At 36.9% G+C, this 23,237-nt stretch overlaps 1 protein-coding gene across 11 annotated transcripts in view; it reads left to right on the top strand.

Moving 5' to 3' along the window:
- The window catches only part of CDC42BPA (CDC42 binding protein kinase alpha), a 297,315-nt gene that overhangs the window by 112,448 nt on the left and 161,630 nt on the right, over window positions 1–23,237 (top strand). For all 11 annotated transcript variants that reach the window (XM_024976363.2, XM_059875458.1, XM_024976359.2 and 8 more), the window contains exon 5: window positions 15,531–15,679. In XM_024976363.2, the coding sequence (XP_024832131.1) occupies window positions 15,531–15,679 (149 nt within the window). The remainder of the gene's footprint in view (window positions 1–15,530; window positions 15,680–23,237) is intronic.

Below are 23,237 nucleotides of genomic sequence, written 5' to 3'. Positions count from 1 at the left end.
CCAAGACAAGTGTAAGTTGGCTAAACCAAGAATGGAGAAGAGGCAGAGAAGGGTTGGTGAACATGGGGATCTGAAGCCACCTGTTATGTTCCTATTGATGGAGGATAGAGAAAGAGGCTTTGGCGATGAAAGAGGAGAGATACATAAGTCATACTGTTTAGCACTTTATACATTATGGTATGTAAATTAGACTGTAACAGCCATGAGTTTCAAAAGCAAACTTTTTTTAAATCATAGAACTCGTGTGTGTGATTTTTAAAATGACATTATATCTGAAAGCCAGCTTAGTTGGTAAAGAATCTGCCTGCAATGCAGGAGACCTGGTTTCGATCCCTGGGTTGGGAAGATCCCCTGGAGAAGGGAACAGGTACCCATTCCTGTATTTTGGCTTGGAAAATTCCATGGACTGTATAGTCCATGGGATCACAAAGAGTCGAACATTACAAAGTGGCTTTGACTTTCACTTTCATATCTGAAAGCCTAGACAGTGAAGCATATAGAAATGCAGCTGCCCTGATTGATATCTTAGCTTTCCTCCTTCTACTTTCTGTCATGCTTTTTCAGGGTTCTTTCTTGGAGCAAAACTGCTGTTTTAGGACTGTAGAAGGGTTTGTGGCAGGAAAGGATGGGGTTGTCAGAGGAATGAGAGGAAGGCTTAATAGGGTTATGATAAGGAGGGGAGAGATATGTAAAATGAGGCTTCCTGGGTGTAGGCCATGCAGAAGAGTTCAAATTTTATTCTAATTTCAAGGAGGATTTTAAGGACAGTGTGATAATCAGTTTTGTATTTTATATAGAACATCTTAGCAGCAGTGTGAAGGATGGATTTCAGAGGGCTAGACTAGAGAGACTCGGAGAAGGCAATGGCACCCCACTCCAGTACTCTTGCCTGGAAAATCCCATGGACTGAGGAGCCTGGTAGGCTTCAGTCCATGGGGTCGCTAAGAGTCGGGCACGACTGAGCGACTTCCCTTTCACTTTTCACTTTCATGCATTGGAGAAGGAAATGGCAACCCACTCCAGTATTCTTGCCTGGAGAATCCCAGGGACAGGGGAGCCTGGTGGGCTGCCGTCTATGGGGTCGCACAGAGTTGGACACGACTGAAGCGACTTAGCAGCAACAGCAGCAGACTAGAGAGACTAGTTAGGAGACAATATTCAGGTGACAGGTAATGAGGATTTGAATAAAGGTGATGGAGGGGATGGATTCAGGTACTATTTAGGAAGTAAAATAATTAGAACTTGTGTTAGAGTGAATGTCAGTGGCAGAGAGAGGAATCAAAATGATTCCATTTTCTGGTGTCTGACTTAGGGGTTCAGTACTTGGTGGTTGATTCCGGAGTTGGGGCATATAGGAAGGAAGATAAAATTTAGAGTAGATGGGAAAATGGTTAGTTTAATTTGGTATATGTTGGGTTTGAATTATAGTGTGATCTACTTAATGGGTTATAGATATTAGTCTGGTGTTTCTAAGGGTGAATAGCACCATTTATTTTGGAGTTATTATCTTATAGATTTTGGTAAGCTCTGACTTGTGGTTTAAATCTGGACCACCACCTATTTTCACACAGCCTGCAAGCTGAGAATTATTTTTATATTTTAAAATAGTTGAAAGGGAATCAAAAGAAGAGTTTTGCGACTTGTGAGTCTTTTAAAGTTCGCATTTCACTGTCTGTAGTTTTATTGACATAGCCATACTGTTGATTTGCACACTACCTATGGCTGCTTTTGTGCCTCAGTGGCAAAGTTGACTAGTTGTGATGGAGACTGGCACTGTATGTGTTACTCAGTGCTTGCTGTGCTCAGCAGACTATAAATTGCAGTGACATTTCAAGTGCTGTATATATGTGTGTGTGTATATATATATGTATGTATTATATATCTCGCTATACCATGGCATTTTTTATTTAAATTAATAGCACATATGCCTCATGTCAAAATAAGGTAGATTTTTCAAATATCATGCTCTTAAGGCACAGTAGATTGTGGATTATTTTATTAATAAATTACAGCATGGTGTTTATTACACCACTGTGCTTCACTTGTACTAATAGAATACAGTAAATGTCTACACTGCTAAACTGAGCACTCATCACAACATTCATAACTCACAGGAAAGCAGCAGTCAGAAAAGCTAGAAAATGTAACCTAATATCTTACCATAGCAGAATCTCTTCACAAAATAAAAAATGAAAGTGAGGCTGCAGCTATAGTACCTGAGTGTCTCATTTATTAACCAAGCAAGGAAAGCCATTGACCAATATTGAGTTAATGAAATCATATATGATTGCAGCAGCCAAAGAAATGTGTCCATGGAAAATAAACTTGTCTAAGACTTAAGGAGAACAGTTACTCAAAGAATTGAGGATATTGGAAGGAGCATCAATGGTGGATTATAAAAGCAGAGAGATATAATCATTTCTTATCACATTGAGAGGTTTTCTTTGACTCTTGAGTGGAAAGATGTTGCTGATTCTGCTCAATCCTTGTTATTTGAGGAATCAGTGTTTGAGTTTGAAATATCTGAGGAATTAGCCTCTCTGAACAGTTTTTGTGGAATCATTATTGTCATATTATTAGGTTGGCACAAACGTAATTGCAGTTTTGGACCATGAATTTTAAATCATTATAACTAGGCTCAAATATATCTTCATTAATCAAAATAGGAACCATTACAATCAACACATTTTTGCCAACAAGAAATAAGTTTATTCCTGTAGTGTAAAAATCCATGCTTTGGGATTTAATGAACTCTTGGAAAGTATTTTCCACATTCTGCTGGTTGTGGAAGCATTTTCCCTGCAGTGAGTTGTCTAGATACTTGAAGAAGTGGTAGTCGGTTGGCAAGAGGGCAGGTGAATATGGCATATGAGGCAAAACTTCGTAGCCTAATTCCTTCAACTTGGGAAGCATTGATTGTGCAATCGGGCATTAGCATGGAGAATTGGGCCCTTTCTGTTGACCAGTGCTAGCTGCCGGCATTGCAGTTTTCGATGCATCTCATCGATTTGCTGAGCCTGCTTCTCAGATGTAATGATTTTGCTGGGATTCGGAAAGGTGTAGTAGATCAGACTTGGAACAGACCACCAAACAGTCACCATGTCCTTTTATTTGGTGCAAATTTGGCTTTGGGAAGTGCTTTGGAGGAACTTCTCGGTCCAGCCATTGAGCTGGTCGTCACCAATTGTCGTATAAAATCCACTTTTTGTCACACATCACAATTCGATCAAGAAATAGTTCACTGTTGAGTAAAACAAAAGATGATGACACTTCAAAGCGATGATTTTTTTGATTTTTCAGTCAGCTCATAAGGCACCCACTTATTGAGCCTTTTCAACTTTCCAATTTGCTTCAAATGCCAAATGACTGTAGAATGGCATTGAACACTGAATGCCAGTATTGAATTCTTGGACAACTTCTCGTGTAGTTGTAAGAGGATCAGCTTCTGTAATGGCTTTTGTAATGGACGTTGTAAACTTTCAATGTATGGCCACTGTGCTCCTCATCTTCAAGGCTCTTGTCTCCTTTGCAAAATTTCTTGAACCACCACTGTACATTCTTTAGCAGTTCCTGGACCAAATGCATTGTTGATGTTGTGAGTTGTCTCTGCTGCTTTATGAGCCATTTTGAACTGAAGAAAATTGCTTGAATTTACTTTTTGGTCTAACATCATTTCCCTAGTCTAAAATAAATATAAAGTAAACAGCAAGTAATAAGTCAGTAGCAAAAAAAAAAAAATAAAGCGAGAAATGTGCATTAAAATGATACATAACATAACCACATTTATTTAAGAATATATTCCAGTATCAAAGTCAGATTTCAACAATGCACAAACTGCAGTTACTTTTGCACCAACCTAGTATTTTCAAAGAAGTTGAGAAAATATTGTTTTGATACAACCTGAATTGTAATCTGCTAAAATGTGTTACAATGGAGTGTGGTAAAACAGGAAAAGGCTTATTTGGACAGATTTACAAATTATGTGAAAATAATAGGTACTTGAAGCCTGTGGATGTTCATTTTTGTGTTAATCAGCAGGCAACTTGCTGCAAGTATTTGAATCTATTATGTATTGAACCAGTAGTATCAAAGTTGTGTTTCATTCAGTTTTTTGGAAACAACTATTATCATTTCTGTGGGGTTTTTTTTTTTTTTGTCAAATCAAAAGCCAAACATTCTTGGTATGCCATACACCCATTCACTGATTTTGCAATGGTAATGTTTTATTACAGTATTTTGAACAAAGGGCTGGCTGAAATATTTCTGAACCCCAAACCCCCTTCAACCATTATTGTAAAGTATTGAATAGGCTTGGAAATTAGCTTTTCCTGTAGACTTGATATGTTTTCAAAATAAATTTAATATAAGATTACAAGGCAAAACAACACTTATATGAAAAACTATGCTGTGGTGAAGTCATTTTGACAGCTAATGTTTGAGTTACAAGAAATGTCAAGTTGCTGTATCTACTTCCCATATTGTCAAAAGTGAAAAGGAGAGAGATCTCCATTTCCATATAGATTTGCAGCAGATAGATATTTTGAGGTCAAACTACAGTTCTAACATCAGTTCTTGGCACTTGATGCGAGTGCAAAGGAGATGCTCATAGTTCAAAATTCGTTTAACTGGGCAGTGAAGAACTTCCATTTAACTTTGACTTAGAAGTGGTTAATCTGCAGTAATGACATGCTTAAACCCAAGTATCAGGAGAAAAATTCAATCGCGTTCTATAAATGCCTTACAGCTGAGGAATATGCTCAATCAAAACTATATACTCATGAACTGACACCAGTACCTTTTCTTGTGAATAGATAGTTTCACAGATGGGATGTGTAGAATCTCATCGTAGATCAGCATTTACAGATTTACATTTGCAGTAGATTTTTGATGACTTGAGGCTTCCCTATTAGTTGAGCTGGTGAAGAATCTGCCTGCAATTCAGGAGACCCCGGTACAATTCCTGGGTCGGTAAGATCCCCTAGAGAAGGGAACAGCTACCCACTCCTGTATTTTGGCCTGGAGAATTCCATGGCCTGTATAGTCCATGGGGTTGCAAAGAGTTGAAATTGACTCAGAGACTTTTGGCACCCCACTCCAGTACTCTTGCCTGGAAAATCCCACGGACGGAGGAGCCTGGAAGGCTGCAGTCCATGGGGTCGCTGAGGGTCGGACACAACTGAGCGACTTCATTTTCACTTTTCACTTTCACGCATTGGAGAAGGAATGGCAACCCACTCCAGTGTTCTTGCCTGGAGAATCCCAGGGACGGGGGAGCCTGTTGGGCTGCCGTCTGTGGGGTCGCACAGAGTCGGACATGACTGAGGTGACTTAGCAGCAGCAGCAACAGAGACTTTCACTTCAACTTTCTTTTGATGATAGGGATCACTAACTTTGAGCCCCAGTTAAACAAACTTTTATATTCTCCTCTGCTTACAAAAGGATTACATTTTCTCATTAGTAGTCTGTATTACCAAAATTGTACTAATTATCATTATATTTTGAATTTTGCTAATGAAATATGTGGAAATTTTTTGTTATTATATATGTACCTATATGTTATTTTGATTTTGCCTCTTGCCTGCCAAGCCTAAACCCTATTTACTATGTAGTCCTTTACAAGAAAACTTGGCCAACACCTTTTGCAGATAACAGTGAATACAAGGAGCGAATGAGAATCAATAAATAGTGCTTGTGAAAAGAGAAAACAGATGTGCCTAGAGAAGATGGAGATAGGACACCTGAAGTAGAAAACTTGTGGGCATGATCCAAGCAAGAAAGAGAATCATAACACTGCACCATGAAAGCTAAAGCAAGAAGAGTTGGTAGAGGAAACCATTAACAGTGTAGTCTTGTTGTTATTGTTCATTCATGTCCAACTCTTTGCGATACCGCAGACTGTAGCACACCAGGCTTCCCTATCCTTCACCATCTCCCGGAGCTTGCTCACATCCATCGAGTCGGTGATGCCATCTGACCATCTTATCCTCTGCTGTCCCCTTCTACTCCTTCCTTCAATCTTTCCCAGCATCAGGGTCTTTTCTAATGAGTTGGCCCTTTGCATCAGGTGGCCAAAATATCAGAGCTTCAGCTTCAGCATCAGTCCTTCCAATGAATATTCAGGATTGATTTCCTTTAGGATTGACTGATTTGATCTCCTTGTAGTCCAAGGTGCTAAATAAAAAAGAGATGACTGGAAATACTGTGCCCACCCAAATCCTGTGTTTCAGCCTCAGTGGAATACCCTCCATTCTTGAACATCCTCTGTACTCTTCTATACTCTTCTTCATTTTTATTTTCCATAATACCTTTCATACTATGTCACTCCTCTTCCTCTTCCTGCCACTAGTCCTGTTGAAGTCTAGCCAGTACTTTAAAACTGTGCTCAAATTCTGTGTCTTAAATTCAGAATTCACAATTTGAATTAATATTTCCTATTTCATTTTACCTTTACATTTTTAGTACTGCTGTTATATGATTAACGTGTGTGTGTGTGTGTGTGTGTGTATGTATCTTTGATTTTTTTGGTACAACTTAAAAATTTTTTTGAATAAATGACATGAACCCTGTTATCTTTAGCTAAAATATAATCAGAGATTAGTGAAACTTAATAGTTGTGGGGTTTATCTGATATCAGGACAGGTCAAGGTGTTCAAGCAGGGTCATTACTTGTCCTTATACTCCATACATGCTTCCAGAGTATAGTAGTGTTTTTCAAACTTCAAATTGTGACCCATTAGTGAGTTAGAAGGCATGGCACCCCACTCCAGTACTCTTGCCTGGAAAATCCCATGGATGGAGGAGCCTGGTAGGCTGCAGCCCATGGGGTCATGAAGAGTCGGACACGACTGAGCGACTTCACTTTCACTTTGCACTTTCATGATTGGAGAAGGAAATGGCAACCCACTCCAGTGTTCTTGCCTGGAGAATCTCAGGGATGGGGGAGCCTGGTGAGCTGCTGTCTATGGGGTTGCACAGAGTCGGACACGACTGAAGTGACTTAGCAGTGAGTTATAAAACCAATTTAGTAGGTTACAACCAGCACTTAAAAAATTAAATAGAATAGAAAATGATAGAGTTCGAGTAATAGGAATAAATATTATTTCATAACATTTATTTCTTTTATTATGATTACTGAATGTTCATATAAACCATATTTTTTATTGTGACTTATAGTCTATTGCCTAAAAGTCATGACATAGAGCTTTGCACATTTTAGTTGCTCAGTTGTTAAATTGAATGGAATATTTGACTTGAATTTACCATACTTACATGAAATTTTAGGGATGAATGTATCATTTCAAATATAATCTGCGTAGATAAGCAAATTTAAAAGTAAGTCAAACATGTGCCAAGTATTTGCTTAGCAAAATTGTAACAGTTTATCATAGCTTTGCAAAAATTTTAAGATAAGGACTATAGACCACTATGACAGTGTATTCTACTGTGGATAGATATAACACTGTATATTTATGGTTTGCTTAAAATCTATATTTTGCTATAAATATAGAGATATATAGAATGGAAATAAAGTGTTCAAATACCAAATTTTATATAGCAAAATTTTACCTAATTTTTAATTTAAAAAGCCTGATTTATAGCTCAGAGATTCTCTGTCCTCTGAGTTATTGAGTCTTTGCTTTTTGTATTTGACACCAGGATTAATACTTCTTTTTCAGAGACATTTTAAGAAACTGTGTGTATAGCCAGTCATTAATTATATTAGAATTAAAGTTTCACAATAACTGAGGAGGACTGAAATGCTCTAGAACTCAGATCTCCTGTAAAGTGTCAATTTTTCCTTACAGAAACCTTCATGGTATGAGTCAGAAGTCCTAAATTATCTTAGTTATCATCAAAGATTTTCTTTTGAATATTTATAAAATATAAGAAAATAAAATCATTTAAAAATATTGACAAGCCTAACTGTAGATACCCAAAAGGAAATTTTATTATACATAGTTATTTTCCAGAATAACTTTTAACCCTAGTAGCCCTAAACCAGTCAAACAAGTAATAGAATTTTCAGAGCTATACAGTTCAAGAAAGCTGTGATAAATATTCAGTAACTTGACTTTCATTTGTAATAAGTTCAGATTCACTATAGTCAGTTTATGAAACAATAATCATAGCATATGTGCATTTTATTTACTAGGAAGAAGTTGAATAATTTAATGAATGATATTAAGATGTGATTAGAACATTTTTTCCCTTAAGAAAAACTCACTAAAGCCAAGCCTACTTGGTAACATGTATATGGACACATAAACTTACTCACTTAGACATCATTTAGAATATTACAAATCAACAAAATTTTCTTCTTCATATTTTTTATCCACTCTTTCCTATTTAGTTATTTTTGTTGTTGTTTGAGGAAAAAACAAAAAGATATTTAAAGCAAAAGTTTTACTTTTTGAATCAGCATTTGTAAACTGATTAGTGGGTGACAGATATTTATTGAATTGTATTTAGTCATATGAACTTCAAATTCTTACAAGAATCCAGTTTGTACTGAAGATAGGAATAGTTAGAAAGGTATTTTTGTAAAGAGTGAAAAAACAAAAAGCTAGAAGGGATAAATAAAAGTGGGGCTCTAAGGACTGACTATTAATCTCTTCATGTTAGAACAAGATAACTAAAGGAGTTTGGTGTTTTCCCTAAGACAACGTCTAAAGCGTATCTGGTCTGTGAAATGTTTTTTCCTTTGTACTCTTTATTTATTGTATGTTTTCACATGGCTTATCGTATGCCTTCATAGCATTCTTTTATTGTATGTTTTCACATACTTTAGCATTCTTTCCTTGGAATGTTGTTCCTTAAAAAGCAAAACTTTTAATTAAGGATTTTTTAGAAATTCAGAATTGGAAATTTTCTGATGTGTATATTCACATCTAGAGACCTGTTTATTTTGGAGGGATACAAGATTTCTGAAGACTCGGCCTGTATCCTTAATTTCTTTTTTTGTTATCTTGGTGCTTAGTACCTGCTGTTTATGTCATGGATATTGGCAGCTTTTTTTACTGAACGCTGAGTCTCTCTAATTTGAGTAAGATGGAAATTGATCAGAGGATCAAGAACCCTGAGTTCTGACTTTCCTACTCTTGAATGTATGTTTGGGCAAATAATTTATCTTCATTCTCTTTTATTACATAGCCATAAAATAGGAATAAACAGTCATATCCCTATCTCCAGTACAGGATATTATATAAATTATGATTACTGTACTTTCATTCTATAACTCCTACTTCTGGGGAAAATGAAAGCCATTGGCTACTCCAGCATGAACTTTAACTTTCTATGCTCTGACCTCAGCATCTTCCTTTCATCTCTCCCCTGTATAGAAATTTATCCACATTTGGACCTCTTCTTTTCTCTCAATGTGAATGAGGTATATCTTTATATTTAGGGTTATTCTTATTGTCCTTTGCCTTTGACTCCATCACCTTTGGCCTTTAGCAGAACTTGGCTCCAATGGTTGACCTCAGTTTGACTAGATTTTTTTTCCCTTCTATACAGTGATCTCTGTACAGTGATCTCTATACGTTAAAAAGTTAATAGTCTCACCCTCTTAAGGTAACTGATGTTAACTTTATTGTATCCTTTCATTTTTTATGCTTTGTAGAATTGTATGTTTGTGTGTATATGCTATTTTCTTCCTTTTTATAAAAATGGAATTACAAAGTATATATTATACAGCAGCTTGCTGTTGTCACTTAAAATATCTCATGGGCATATATGTTTAATTTTCTCTTGGGCAACAGTATAATATTTCACAGAATTAATATATTCAATGGATCCAATTACCAGTTTTGATGTTGATCTCTATTCATATTTTCATATTTGCTCCAGTTATCAACAGTGCTGTGCAGTAAGCATACTTGCCCATAAGCCTTACACACTGGAGCTTTAATTTTAATTGACTATATTTGAAGGCGGGAGGAGAAGGGGACAACAGAGGATGAGATGGTCAGATGGCATCACTGACTCAATGGACATGAATTTGAGTAAACTCTGGGAGTTGGTGATGGACAGGAAGGCCTGGTGTGCTGCAGTCCATGGGGTCGCAAAGAGTCAGACACGACTGAGCGACTGAAGTGAACTGATATTCCTAAGAGTGGAAATGCTAGATCGAGGGGTATGCATCTTTTAAAATTCAATAAATACTGTGAAATTACTTTCCCAAATAGTTGTAGTCACTCATCTTTCAAAAAATCAATGTTTTTTAACTCACGTTCTCTAAAACAGCAGTGATCTTTTTGCTAGTCGCATTGATGAAAGATATCTCATTGTTGCTTTGGTTTTGATTATGTATTAATTGGCTAATTGTGTTTCCTCTTAAGTGAGTTACCTGTTAATAGCCTCAGCCTAGTTTTGCTGGATTCCTTCCCCTCTTCTTGACAATTGGTAGGACCTCTCTATGTTAGGATTATCATCTCCTCAGCATGCCATCTGAATGTTGCCTCTCAGTCTCTGATTTTCTTAAACTTGTTTAAAGACATTGTTGCCATATTGAGTATTTTAAAGGTAGTCAGCCTGTAAGAAGTAGATACTTGTCCTACTGGATATTAAATGTTACTGATTAGTTGATGAGAACAGTATGATACTGATACAGAAATAGACAACTATAGCAGAATAGAGTGCCCAAGAGCAGACCCAAGTGTATGTAGCATCTTAAAATATGATGAAGGGGAATTTCAATTAAGTTGGAGGAAAGAATGGAGTATTTAACTACTTGTTTTAAATAATTGACTCTCTGCATATGAGAAAGTACTCTTCACACCTTGTACAAAAAATCAATAAATTTCAGACGAATAAGTGAACCAGATTAAAAACAGATTCTTTTCCTTTCCTCTTCCTACAGCAGTACCCTCTGCTTATCTCTGTCAGAGATTTATATTACATTAAAAATGCCCATTTATTTGTATTTTTTCTTCATTAGATTGTAAATACCACGAAGGCAAGAACTGTGTCTTGTTAATTGTATCTCCCTTGCATACATGCAATGTTAGCACCTAGTACATTATTTTTATATATATATAAATATGGAATCAGTGAATGATTTCATTTGTCCCTCTCTTGTTCTGTATTCTTTTTTCCACTCCCAAGAAAATTATCTACAGAATAAATGTATTATAGAAAGCTGTTCACTTTGGCCATAAACTTGCAGTAGTGATATAATCAAGAGAGGCCCGGAGCCTGGATTAGGATAGTTGGTAGGGTTAGAAGTAGATGGACTTCACAGATTTAGTAGGAAATAGACTCAACAATGGAGAAGGCAATGGCACCCCACTCCAGTACTCTTGCCTGGAAAATCCTATGGACAGAGGGGCCTGGTAGGCTGCAGTCCATGGGGTCACGAAGAGTCAGACACGACTGAGCGACTTCACTTTCACTTTCCTGCATTGGAGAAGGAAATGGCAACCCACTCCAGTGTTCTTGCCTGGAGAATCCCAGGGACGGTGGAGCCTGGTGAGCTGCTGTCTCTGGGGTCGCACAGAGTTGGACATGATTGAAGCGACTTAGCGGCAGCAGCAGCAGCAGACTCAACAAAACCCTGATGATTTAGTTGAATGTTTTAGTGAATAGTAAAGGAGAAAGCATAAAAGAATGACTTAGAGACAGTCACCGGGATATGTTGTAGAGGAAAAGGGCCTTTTTTTCCTACGTGAGAGTATTACTTGTCTGCCTTTTTGGATGCGTTTTGTCTGCCTAACAATAAAACTCTGTTGCGAGTATAGTTCATTTTCTTTTCTCTTGCCAGTCTCCTTGTGTGTTTTCTGCTTCTTCCTTTCCCCAGTTGCTGAATACTCTACCTCTGAGGACAAGGTGGGGGGAAATGTGAATAGTCAGAGGCAGAACACTCTTAGCAGGCAGGATAGGAGAGCAAGGAACACTTAAGTACTTACGTTTTATTCTGTCTCAAGGATGGTTGTATACTGTAGAAGAGATACATGATGCACACTGAAAGATTGGAAGGGAAGGAGTTCATGGAGTTTGGGGTTTGTTAAGAGAAGCACAAAGCATATGAGGATGAAAGTAGAAATAGTTGGTGACTCTCAGAGCCTAAGTTTTAAATGGTGATGGTGGATGGGGAAAATGATAGGATGATTATTTTTTAGCTGTTTATTGATAGATGGTATACTCAGACTTTAGGATTCTGGTATGGCAAGGATAGAGTACACTTTCAAGAGAGAAGAGCTTTTATGTAAAAGCCTTTGATCTATTCATACTCTGTGTGCTACCAAAAAGAAATCCTGATTGGTACCTAGTAAATGTTTATTGGAGAGTAAGTTATGTTTTATGACTTTCTATGTATAAATATTAGATTTTAAAGATACGTTTTTTTATTTGAAAAGTTTCTATGTTTGCTACTATATTCAGAGTACTTCTTTTTAAAGTTAGAGCTGTGGATTTCTTCTCCATATCCATCGCCAATTTTAGCAACATGTTTAGGTTAACAAAATTTTACTACATTAAATTAGTCTGGACAGAGGAGCCTGTCGGGCTATAGTCCACGGGGTTGCAAAGAGTCGGATATGACTGAGCAACTTTACGCACGCACACACACACACACGCAACCTTCTTGACAGTCTGTTAAGCATTAGACTTAGTAAATACAGCAAGTAAACCGTAGACCATAATTTGAAATATATTGTTTTCCTGATTTTCAGGGATTAACAAAATGAAATTTTTTTTTTTAATTTAACAAAATTGCCCATGCTTATAATTTTAATGTATAGTAATAAGAATGTGAATTTTCTCAAGACTTTTAAATCTTAATGTCAGCTTGGTAATAAACTTGAAATAGTAACTCTCTTCTATAATAAAATCACCTTAAAGACATTATAACTGGCATTTAAATATATTCTGTTTACTAACCTTCTTGTAAATGCTGTACTCTGGAGAAAGTATCATTATTGTAGTTATATAGATAAGAAGGTAAAGTGCCAAAGGAATTAATTTTTCAAAAGCTACTTATAACCCACAGTTAGAATTTGAATACAGGTCTTTCTGAGTACAAAACCTTCTTTCTTTCCACTATGTTTAGCTTTCGCTCACTAACTATGTTATGTTAGTGTTATGTTAGTATAACATAAACTATGTAACATAACAATATACTCATGTGTATGTAATACGTATCCAGGAAATAACGAAGAAGTCTAGAAAATAGCGAAAAGTTAGGACAGACATAGTCTCTAATCTAACAGCCCAGGTTGCATTTAGTTGTGTACTCCTTGTTTTATCTTTTTGGTGTACACACGCTGTAACGGGACACTATTGTTTTTATTTACATTATTGCACACTACTTCACTTCTGACATTAGATGTGTGGATTTTCCACACGTCAAGTAATTCTCCCACACTAGCTGGGTGTCCTCTAATTTAACTCAATTCTGATACTGTCCACCGAGAGAAGGCATCAGTCCTTCAAGATGTCCCCACTATATACTCCCCAAAGCAAAGTCCATGTTGTTACTGGTGCTTCTGACCTCCTGGCTGTAGATGAGAGATTTTTCTACCACCCTTTCCTCAAATTCAGTTTCTTTGCTAAAGCAGCTCACAGAACTCAGGAATAGCCCAATGAAAGAGATGTGAAGGGTAGGCACAGAGCTTCATGCCCACTCCCAGGCTGTACCACTCTCCCAGCACCTCCACTTGTTCGTCAGCCTAGGTGCTCTGTAAAACCCCAGGCTGAGTTTTTATGAAGCCTCACAACTTAAGCATGATTGCTTAGATTGATTAAATAATTGGCCATTGATTTTTTTTTTAAATTGAAGCATAGTTGATTTACAATGCTGTGTTAGTTGCTGGTGTATAGCAGTGTGATTCAGGTATGCACATACATACACATGCATAGAATACATATTCTTTTCCATAATGTTTTATTATAGAAGATTGAATATAGTTCCCTGTGCTATGGAGCAGGACCTTATTGTTTATTTTATATACAACAGTTTATATGTGCTATTCCCAAACTCCTAATTTATCCCTCTCCCACCTCCTTTCCCCTTTGGTAACCATACCTACATTTGTTTTCTATGTATGTGAGTGAGTCTGTTTCTGTTTTGAAAATAAGTTCATTTGTGTTACATTTTGGATTCCACAGAAAAGCGATACCATATGGTGTTTGTCTCTCTCTGTCTGACTGACTTCACTTAATATGATAATCTCTACATCCATCTACGTTACTGCAAGTGTTACTATTTCATGCTTTTAAGGATTGAGTAGTATTCCATTATGTATATATACCACATCTTCTTTATCCTTTCATCTGTCAGTGGACATTCAGGTTGCTTCCACAGTCATAAATAGTACTGCTATGAACATTGAGGGTGTATGAATCTTTTTGAATTATCATTACCTCCAGATATATGCCCAGGAGTGGGATTGCTGGATCATATGGATGTTGATGATTTATTCAACTTCCAGTTCCTTTCCCTGGAGGTCACGAGTGAGGGTTCTGGGGGTGAGGGTGTGAGACTGAAAGTTCTGATAGTCTACTCTTGGTTGGTGCCCCAGGCAACTAGCCCCCATCCTTAGGTTTCCTAGAGGTTTTCCAAAAGTCACCTTATAAACTCTAGTGTAGCTGAAAGGAACTTGTTATAAATAACAAAAGACACCTTTATCTTGTCATTTGGGAAATTGCAATGTTTTTTTTTTCAACTTATGTATTTTAATTGGAGGCTAATTACTTTACAATATTGTAGTGGTTTTTGCCATACATTGACATGAATCAGCCATGGGTTTACATGTGTTCCTCATCCTGAACCCCCCTCCCACCTCCCTCCCCAACCCATCCCTCTGAGTCATCCCAGTGCACCAGCCCTGAGCACCCTATCTCATGCATCGAACCTGGACTGACGATCTGTTTCACATATGATAATATACATGTTTCAATGTTATTCTCTCAGATCATCCCACCCTTGCCCTATCCCACAGAGTTCAAAAGACTTCTATACATCTGTGTCTGTTTTGCTGTCTCTCATATAGGGTTATCATTACCATCTTTCTAAATTCCAATGGTTTTAAGAAATTCTCTGCTCTATTCCAAAAATATATATATTTCTTATTATAAATCACAATATTACATACCCATCAGAGTTTGTATCTAAAATTAGTTCTCCTCTGTTTATGTATACCTAAGAAAAGTCTTTACTGGTTCAAGATGAAATAAGGAAAATATAGTGATGATGAAGATGAATTTATTCAACATAAATGACTATCTTATATGAAATGTTGGTAAAACTGTGGTCTGTTGTTGTAGGTTGACGATAATGATGTTATTTTTCACTTTTAAAGACAACATCAAAGCAATGATAATCCCATGTTTTCCCCTGTACCAGTTGTTAGAAGATTATTTACTACTTTATGAAATTTTTAAGACTTATTGTGAGTGCTCCTGGTCATCTTACATAGCTTCTTGTTAACTAACAAGAAAAGTATTTGATCTGGTGCTGTTTGACCTTGCTGTACATTAAGTACATTGATTTTTCACTCATATTTATTGAGTACATTTTATATTTTCATTCCTAGTACCTGGTTATGGATTATTATGTTGGTGGGGATTTGCTTACTCTACTCAGCAAATTTGAAGATAGATTGCCTGAAGACATGGCTCGATTTTACTTGGCTGAGATGGTGATAGCAATTGATTCAGTTCATCAGCTGCATTATGTACACAGGTGAGTAAAATGCAGTGAAGGAGTGGATTATATAAATGTCAGAAGAGATGTTTTTGTAAGAAAGTGATCATTTTGATGGCCATGGGATGATTTCTTCTTTGTAAACTGACAGGTGTAATGATTTAGTTTAAAAATTTCCACAAATGTGTTATTTGGTATATAGTTTCAGATGGAATGAAAAGAAAAAGGCCATTTACAAAATGACTTTTATATAGGCCTGCTTTTATGCCTGTTTTCAAATGTTAAAAATCTCTATTTAAACATCTCATAATTTATGTGTAATAAAAAATGTTAAAACTTATTGGATGGTTTAAAAGGCAGCCTCACATTTTAAAAGGAAAGAAAGTAGGAAATCCTCCCAGAGTTATTGGTGAATTAATCATTCAGATGAGAAAATCTTTAGTGTTGTACAAAATGTGGGAGAGCAGAGACACTAAGGAGAAGCAGGCAAAGGGATCCTGGCGTGTTAGAAAGAGCAACCATTTTCTAAGACAGTGGTTTGAAAACTTCAGGATATGCATCAGAGTCATATGGAGGGCTGTTAAAACTCCAGAGTTTCTGATTTGGTAGGTTGGATGGGGCTGGAGAATTGGCATCTCTAGACCAGCAGCAGGATCAGTAGCATCACCTGAGAACGTGTTAGTTACTTAGTTTTAGTCGCTAAGTTGTGTCCGACTCTTGGAACCCCATAAGTCGGACACGATTAGTGACTAAACTAACTAACTAACTAACTAACACCTTCTCAGGTGATGCTACTGATACTGCTGCTGGTCTAGTGACTTCACTTTGGATAATTTATGCCAAGAGAGCAATGGGTGTTTCTTTTGAGTTGCAAGTGATAAGTGTAATCTCTGTGAAGAACAGGAATGGGGGAAGAAAAAAATTTTTCTGCCTCAGTGTTTATTTTGATGTGGGTATCTTATGTTGTGGATATCTTATGATGATTGATTTAATTAGTAATGTTTTGGGACATCATTAAAATAATATTTTTGGTTAAAAATTTTTGTATTTTTCAGATCTCAATTTTACTTTTCCTATTTGCATGCTTTTCTCTGTTGATATCTGATAATCACAAATTTTACTGAAAACTAAAACATGCACACATTAAAAATTGTAAAGTACAGTGCAGTTTTTAAGATGGTACTGTGGTCTCCAGAGTGAATTATAGTATAAGAACTCCGAAGTGCTTTTTTGTTGCTTAAGCAGTAATCCAAGATTGTAGCTGAGGACTGTCATTTAAAAATACTTTAAGATATCATTTCATCAAACATTTAAAGGATAGTCCTAGACTTACGGAGTTTAGAGACACTTTACTTGGCTCACATCTAAATTCTCAACAAGGAATAATCATTTCTGAAAATAATACATCCAGATACAGAGATAGTAAATATAAGGTATTTCTGTTACCCTCCTTTCTGCCAGGTTGTGATAGATATTCTTAACTGATCATAGGACCCTTTCCCACCGACTATATATGCAGTCTTATAATTATTCTCAACACAGTATTCTGGCTATCAACTATGTTTCTGATATTGACATCTGGATTGAAATCCATTTCAACCCTCAGTGCTGCTTGAGTACCAGGCTGGGTTTAGAAAAGGCAGGAAAACCAGAGTTCACATTGCCAACATTCGATGGATCAGAGAGAAAGCAAGAGAATTCCAGAAAAACATCTACTTCTGTTTCATTGACCATTCTAAAGCCTTTGACTGTGTGGATCACAACAAACAGTGGAAAAATTTTAAAGAGGTGTTAATACACACCACATTACCTGTCTCCTGAGAAACCTATATACAGGTCAAGAAGCAAGAGTTAGAATCAGACCTAGAACAACAGACTGGTTCCAAATTGGGAAAGGAGTACGTCAAGGCTGTATATTTTCACCCTGCTTATTTAACTTCTGTACAGAGTACATCATGCAAAATCCTGGGCTGGATGAATCGCAAGCTGGAATCAAGATTGCCAGGAGAAATACCAATAACCTCAGATATGCAGATGACACCACTCTTATGGCAGAAAACAAAGAACTAAAGAGCCTCTGATGAGGGTGAAAGAGGAGAGTTTAAAAGATGGCTTAAAACTCAGCATTCAAAAAACTAAGATCATGGCATCCAATTCCATCACTTCCTGGCAAATAGAAGGGGAAAAAGTGGAAGGAGTGACATTTTTTTTTTCTTGGGCTTCAAAATCACCACAGACGGTGACTGCAACCATGAAATTAAAAGACCCTTTCTCCTTGGAAGGAAAACTATGTCCAACCTAAACAGCATATTAAAAACAGAGACATCACTTTGCTGACAAAGGTCCATATAGTCAGAAGCTATGGCTTCTCCAGTAGTCATTTACAGATTTGAGAGTTGGACCACAAAGAAGGCCAAGCACTGAAAAATTGATGTTTTCGTACTGTGGTTCTGGAGAGGACTCTTGAGAGTTCCTTGGATAACAAGGAGATCAAACCAGTCAATGCTAAAGGAAATCAGTGCTAAATATTCATTGGAAGGACTGGAGCTGAAGCTCCAGTACTTTGGCCACCTGATGTGAATAGTGGACTCACTGGAAAGACTCTGATGCTGGTAAAAATTGAAGGCAAAAGGAATAGGGGACGGCAGAGGCTGGGTTGGTTAGATAGCATCACTGATTCCACGGACATGAATTTGAGCAAATTCTGAGAGATAGTGAAGGACAGGGGAGCCTGGCATGCTGCAGTCCATTGGGTCACAAAAAGTCAGATCTGACTTAGCTACTGTACAATAACAACTTAATGTTAAATGAATCCTATTCATTCAATTATTGGACAACTCCAGTGTTACAGAATTTTACTTTATGGTAAGCTGAATTTCTTTTTCTCCTAATCATTGGTCCTAGTTTTGCCTTCAGAGTCAAATATAATCATCTAATTTATCTTATAGTCATTATGCTTTCTGAAGTCATCTCTTCTTTAGGTTAAATATCTAAATGTTTATAGTGTCTCTGTTATCAAAATTTACATATTCTCTTTCCCACTGTCTGACACATGTACACATACACACATGTACTCTCTCTTTCTCTTATCAACCTATGACCACTTCCATCCCTCTTCTTTCTCCCTTCTTGTCTTTCTTTTTGCTTGGCAGTGAACATGTTCAGGTGCATCATTGCACTTCTTAAAATGTTATTCCCATTTTCTTGATAGACTGTTTCAGCAAGTAGTTTACTGAGGAAATATTTGTTGAGTCCTCTTTTACAAATAGCATTGTGCTATTTATACGTGAAATTTTAATAAGTATAGCATACAGTTCTGACACTGAAGACAAGCTTCTTGTCCGTTTGGGGGCACGAAATATAAGATAAATAAAATTCAGTGAAGATTTTTTTAAAAGATAAAACCAAGCTTATTTTAAAGTGCATATGGAAAGGCCACAGAACTAAAATAGCTAAAATGGTTTTGAAAAAGGAGAATGAAGTAGGAAGAATCACTGTAGCTGATATTAAGACATACTATATTGCTGTCTTAAGCAAGACTCTCGTAATGGTGGAGGAATAAGCACATAGATCAGTAGATAGAATAGAGAACCCAATCATAGACTGACACAAATCACTCCCAACTAGTTTGGCAGAAATCGTAGTATGAAGTAAAGGAAGACACATTTGAGATGAATGAATCTCTTCAGTGAAATAGATAATATAAAAGAACTGTTGTTGTGTATTCGTTTAATCATATCCAGCTCTTTTGTGACCTCATGGACTGTAGCACACAAGGTTCCTCTGTCCCTGGTGATGTCCAGGCAAGAATAGTGGAGTGGGTTGCCATTTCCTTCTCCAGTGGGCCTTCCCAGATCAGAGACCAAACCTGTGTCTCCTGTATCAGCAGTCAGATTCTTTACCATTGAACCACCAGGAAAGCCCAAAGGAACTATGTGTGTGTGTGTATGTATATGTGTGTGTGTATATATATATATATATATATATATATATATATATATATATGTAAATGAGCTAATATAAACGGTACATGTAATGAATGATCACTTTGTAATTTGTTGTATGCTGTGTTAAAGTATAGGATAATGTACTGATCAAATGCTTTACTTTTATATTTGCCTTATGGCAACGCACTCCACTGTGCTTGCCTGGAGAATTCCATGAACAGAGGAGCCTGGTAGGCTGCAGTCTATAGGGGTCGCAAAGAGTCGAACATGATTGGAAGTAACCAATACTTTTTCTCCATAGTTTTTAAGCTTCTGGAGGTAGAGACTATGATGTTTTCCTTTATTGTTTTGGATAGATATATTTTATTATGTATCTCTGGAGGTTTCCTTCCTCTAGACAGGGAACCTTGTGTTTGTTTCAAAGTCTTCTTACTGGTTGTGGGTTAGTTGGTTTTTGCAATATAGCATTCCCATTGTCAAATCATATTTTAGAAACAGTTGCTATTGCATCTAGTATTTAGACTATACATAAACTTAAAAAATAGTTAAATCAGTCATTGTGGAATGTCCACTGGATTGTATTTCCTCATAGTGTAGTAATTTATCTAGGTGATTATTCATTCCTTTTCTTTCTCCTATCATTCCACAATGGATTTAGGTAGATTAAAGTGCATGCAATAAAACAATGGCAGAATATTTGTATGAGTAAAGAATCATGAGATAGAACTTATAATTAAAAATGAAGAACCTAAATCAGGAAAAGATAACTAATGAGCAGAAGTTGTTGTTATGTTTTCATGTTTTTCATGCTTGCCTATACTTGTTTTACTTGGTATATAGCTTATTCATGTAAAAATGCTCACATTTCGGATCAGACAAGAATCCGAAGGGCTCATGCACACCAACTTTTTGTTGGATAGACTCTGTCTCTGAAGTCAAATTAGATTGGTTTTGTGGAACATAATGGAATGTGTGTGCTTTCCTGTGTTTGTCTTAAATATTAAGTATTGGCTTCAACAAATCCTAGGGTGGAAAGTATTTTTTGAAGTACTCCGGCCTTACTGTGGTCCAAAAATAAAACAAAAGGCAAAAAATAATTCACTTATTTTTCATGGATTTCTTCATCACTTCTTTTTCCTCATGGAATTTATTCAGTATTCAAGATTTATGACTATAGTTTTTATAAACCTCACCTACTTAATGTTAATACTGTTTTATGTAAATGGTTAACTCTAGGGTAAAGTATACTGATACATTACAAGAAATGGATCAAACCTATTTTTATAGAATTTGTTGAGGGAAATAACACAGAATTCAGTTTCAGAAAAATTTTTTCATCCCTTATCCCATAAGATTTTATGAAGGATAGGTATGTACAGGCCTCCACCAGGGCTTCAGGCAGATTTCCTCTCTTTTCAGCATGGATATATAGTATGATTTGTCAGTTATTTTCTTGGTATATGTAAAATTATTATACTTTTAAAATGAAATAGAAATACTTTGAAGCCCAAGGCTAATAAAAAAACTCCCTTCAGTCTCCTACAGGTCTGAGTCTCATTTGAAAACTAGAATTTTTGATACTACTAATGAAGGAGTTATTTGTGTAATACCTTAAAATTACTAAAGAATAGATCGTTTTACAGTTAGAAATTGTCAGACTAGAGTTGTAGGTGAAGTTGGGATGTCAGCCATTATAGAGATCATTTTACTTAAAGATAGTCATTGTATTACAGTGCATTTAGTATTTCAGTAACTGCAAGGAATCTGGGCCAACTTCACAATTTAAAGGGACCAGTCTCAAAAGACCACCCTTATTTCTGGCACCAATTACAGCTTGGGGGGTTCCCAAAACCACTTTCAATTTTAATAATTTTTAAGAGAGATTCAGAAAACTCACTGAAAGCTCTTCTACTTAAAGTTCCAGTTTAATACATGGAAAGGGTATAGAGTGAAATCAGCTGGGAGAAAGAAGTGCACAGGGCAACTCTCAGGAGAAGTACCAAACCCAGGGCTTCTGTCCTCTTCTCCTTGTGAAGTTAGGATCGCATTATTTCCCTGGTGTCCATGTGACAGTACACGTGGAGTACTGCCAATTACAGAAACTCACCTGAGCGTTTGGTTTCCAGAGTTTTGGGGGATTGCTCAATCACATATTGCCTATACGACTGACCTTTCGTCTCCAGCCCTCTCCTGCAGTTGAGATGATACTTTCCAGTCCCTTTCAAAGATAAAAGTGATACTACATGGACCAAACAAATTACATCATCATGAATTACATTGTTAATCTGTTTGGTGGCCCAAGGCCCCAGACAAAGATGCCATATTGGGTATGATGTTCCAAGGACCTAGAGGTCACCTACCAGTAGCTGCAGCAAAAGCCAGACATCTCTTTGGGTGAGATTAGTTCTTCACTGCACAGGTGACTTCCTGGCCTTTAGCCAAGTCTCTTTTACAACAAAATGGTCATATTTGGGGGGGTGGTGCTTAGATTTAGTGTAACATTTATATAATGAACAGAGCAATAATTCCAGTGTGAGTATGTCTGTCATTTGGAGGAGCTCAGTAGGGATATATTCAAAGAAACCAGTAATTCATCTAATAAGGCCATATTAGATGGCCTTCATATTTTTGTACAATTATGTTAATTGTTTTCCCCCTTTGATCTGTTATTTGTACCATATGATGAACTTGTGCAGAACTGTTTAGCATAGAATCTAGTTGAGGGTTAGCAAAATTGAGTTCTTTCTCTGGCTGATCATTTTATTATATCCTGAGGAGGCTTTAACTAAATCTCCCGATACACTTATTTATTAATATCAGTATTATCAAAAGACTTACGTAATGTGATTCAATCTTGCCAGCAAGGCCAGTGTTAACACCATATGGTGAGTCAGAAGATTCTGGCGTGTTACCAGGGTCCCACTGAGTTAGCAACCATATAGTCCATCATCATGTCATATGACTAAATTGTCTCCCAGAACAATGGCACTCAGGCTTGCAGAATTCCGTTTGACGATGCCAGGTGCCAAAAGCAGGAAGTTGTTTCAGCAACATATGGCTTCACCCCTTGTGGTATCTGGTGCAATTGAGCTAAGAGACAATACCATCTCTTGCTCTAAGTCTCTCACAGAGCATCAATATACTATTGGATTTCCCTTATTACATAATCCACTTATTTATACTTTTATCCTTAGCTATTACTTTTCCTTCTCTCCATTTGTCACTTATTCTTGCCCAAACTTTTGGTCCTTTGGGAAAAACGTTAGGTTTGACCCTGTGCTGGTCCAGATTGACAACAGTAGTACTAGCAGGTGCCTCCATACCAATGCACTGATGCAGTATAGGGTTGCATAAATACAGAAATACCTATCTGAATGACCAAGCAACCCAACAGTATTCCCTGCCAGCCTCCGTTTTACCAGATGGGAAGATGGCATGGCTCACCCTACCAAGTCCTTGGGAATACTGACATTAAGGTTTAAAGGCTAGAATTTCTTCTTAGGAATTATCCTTGCTTTTGGCACCTACAGTTGCAGCCCTGGTGCTGAGACTCTGCATCTGGTAGGAAGGTGAGATGAGGAGGGAAGAATTATACAGTCATACCATCATCTGGAGGTTTGTGACATTGTACAGGAGACAGTGATCAAGAA

This window comes from Bos taurus, chromosome 16 (genome assembly GCF_002263795.3).
Source record: "Bos taurus isolate L1 Dominette 01449 registration number 42190680 breed Hereford chromosome 16, ARS-UCD2.0, whole genome shotgun sequence".
Lineage (NCBI taxonomy): Eukaryota > Metazoa > Chordata > Mammalia > Artiodactyla > Bovidae > Bos > Bos taurus.
This window is presented reverse-complemented; position numbering and strand designations above follow the sequence as displayed.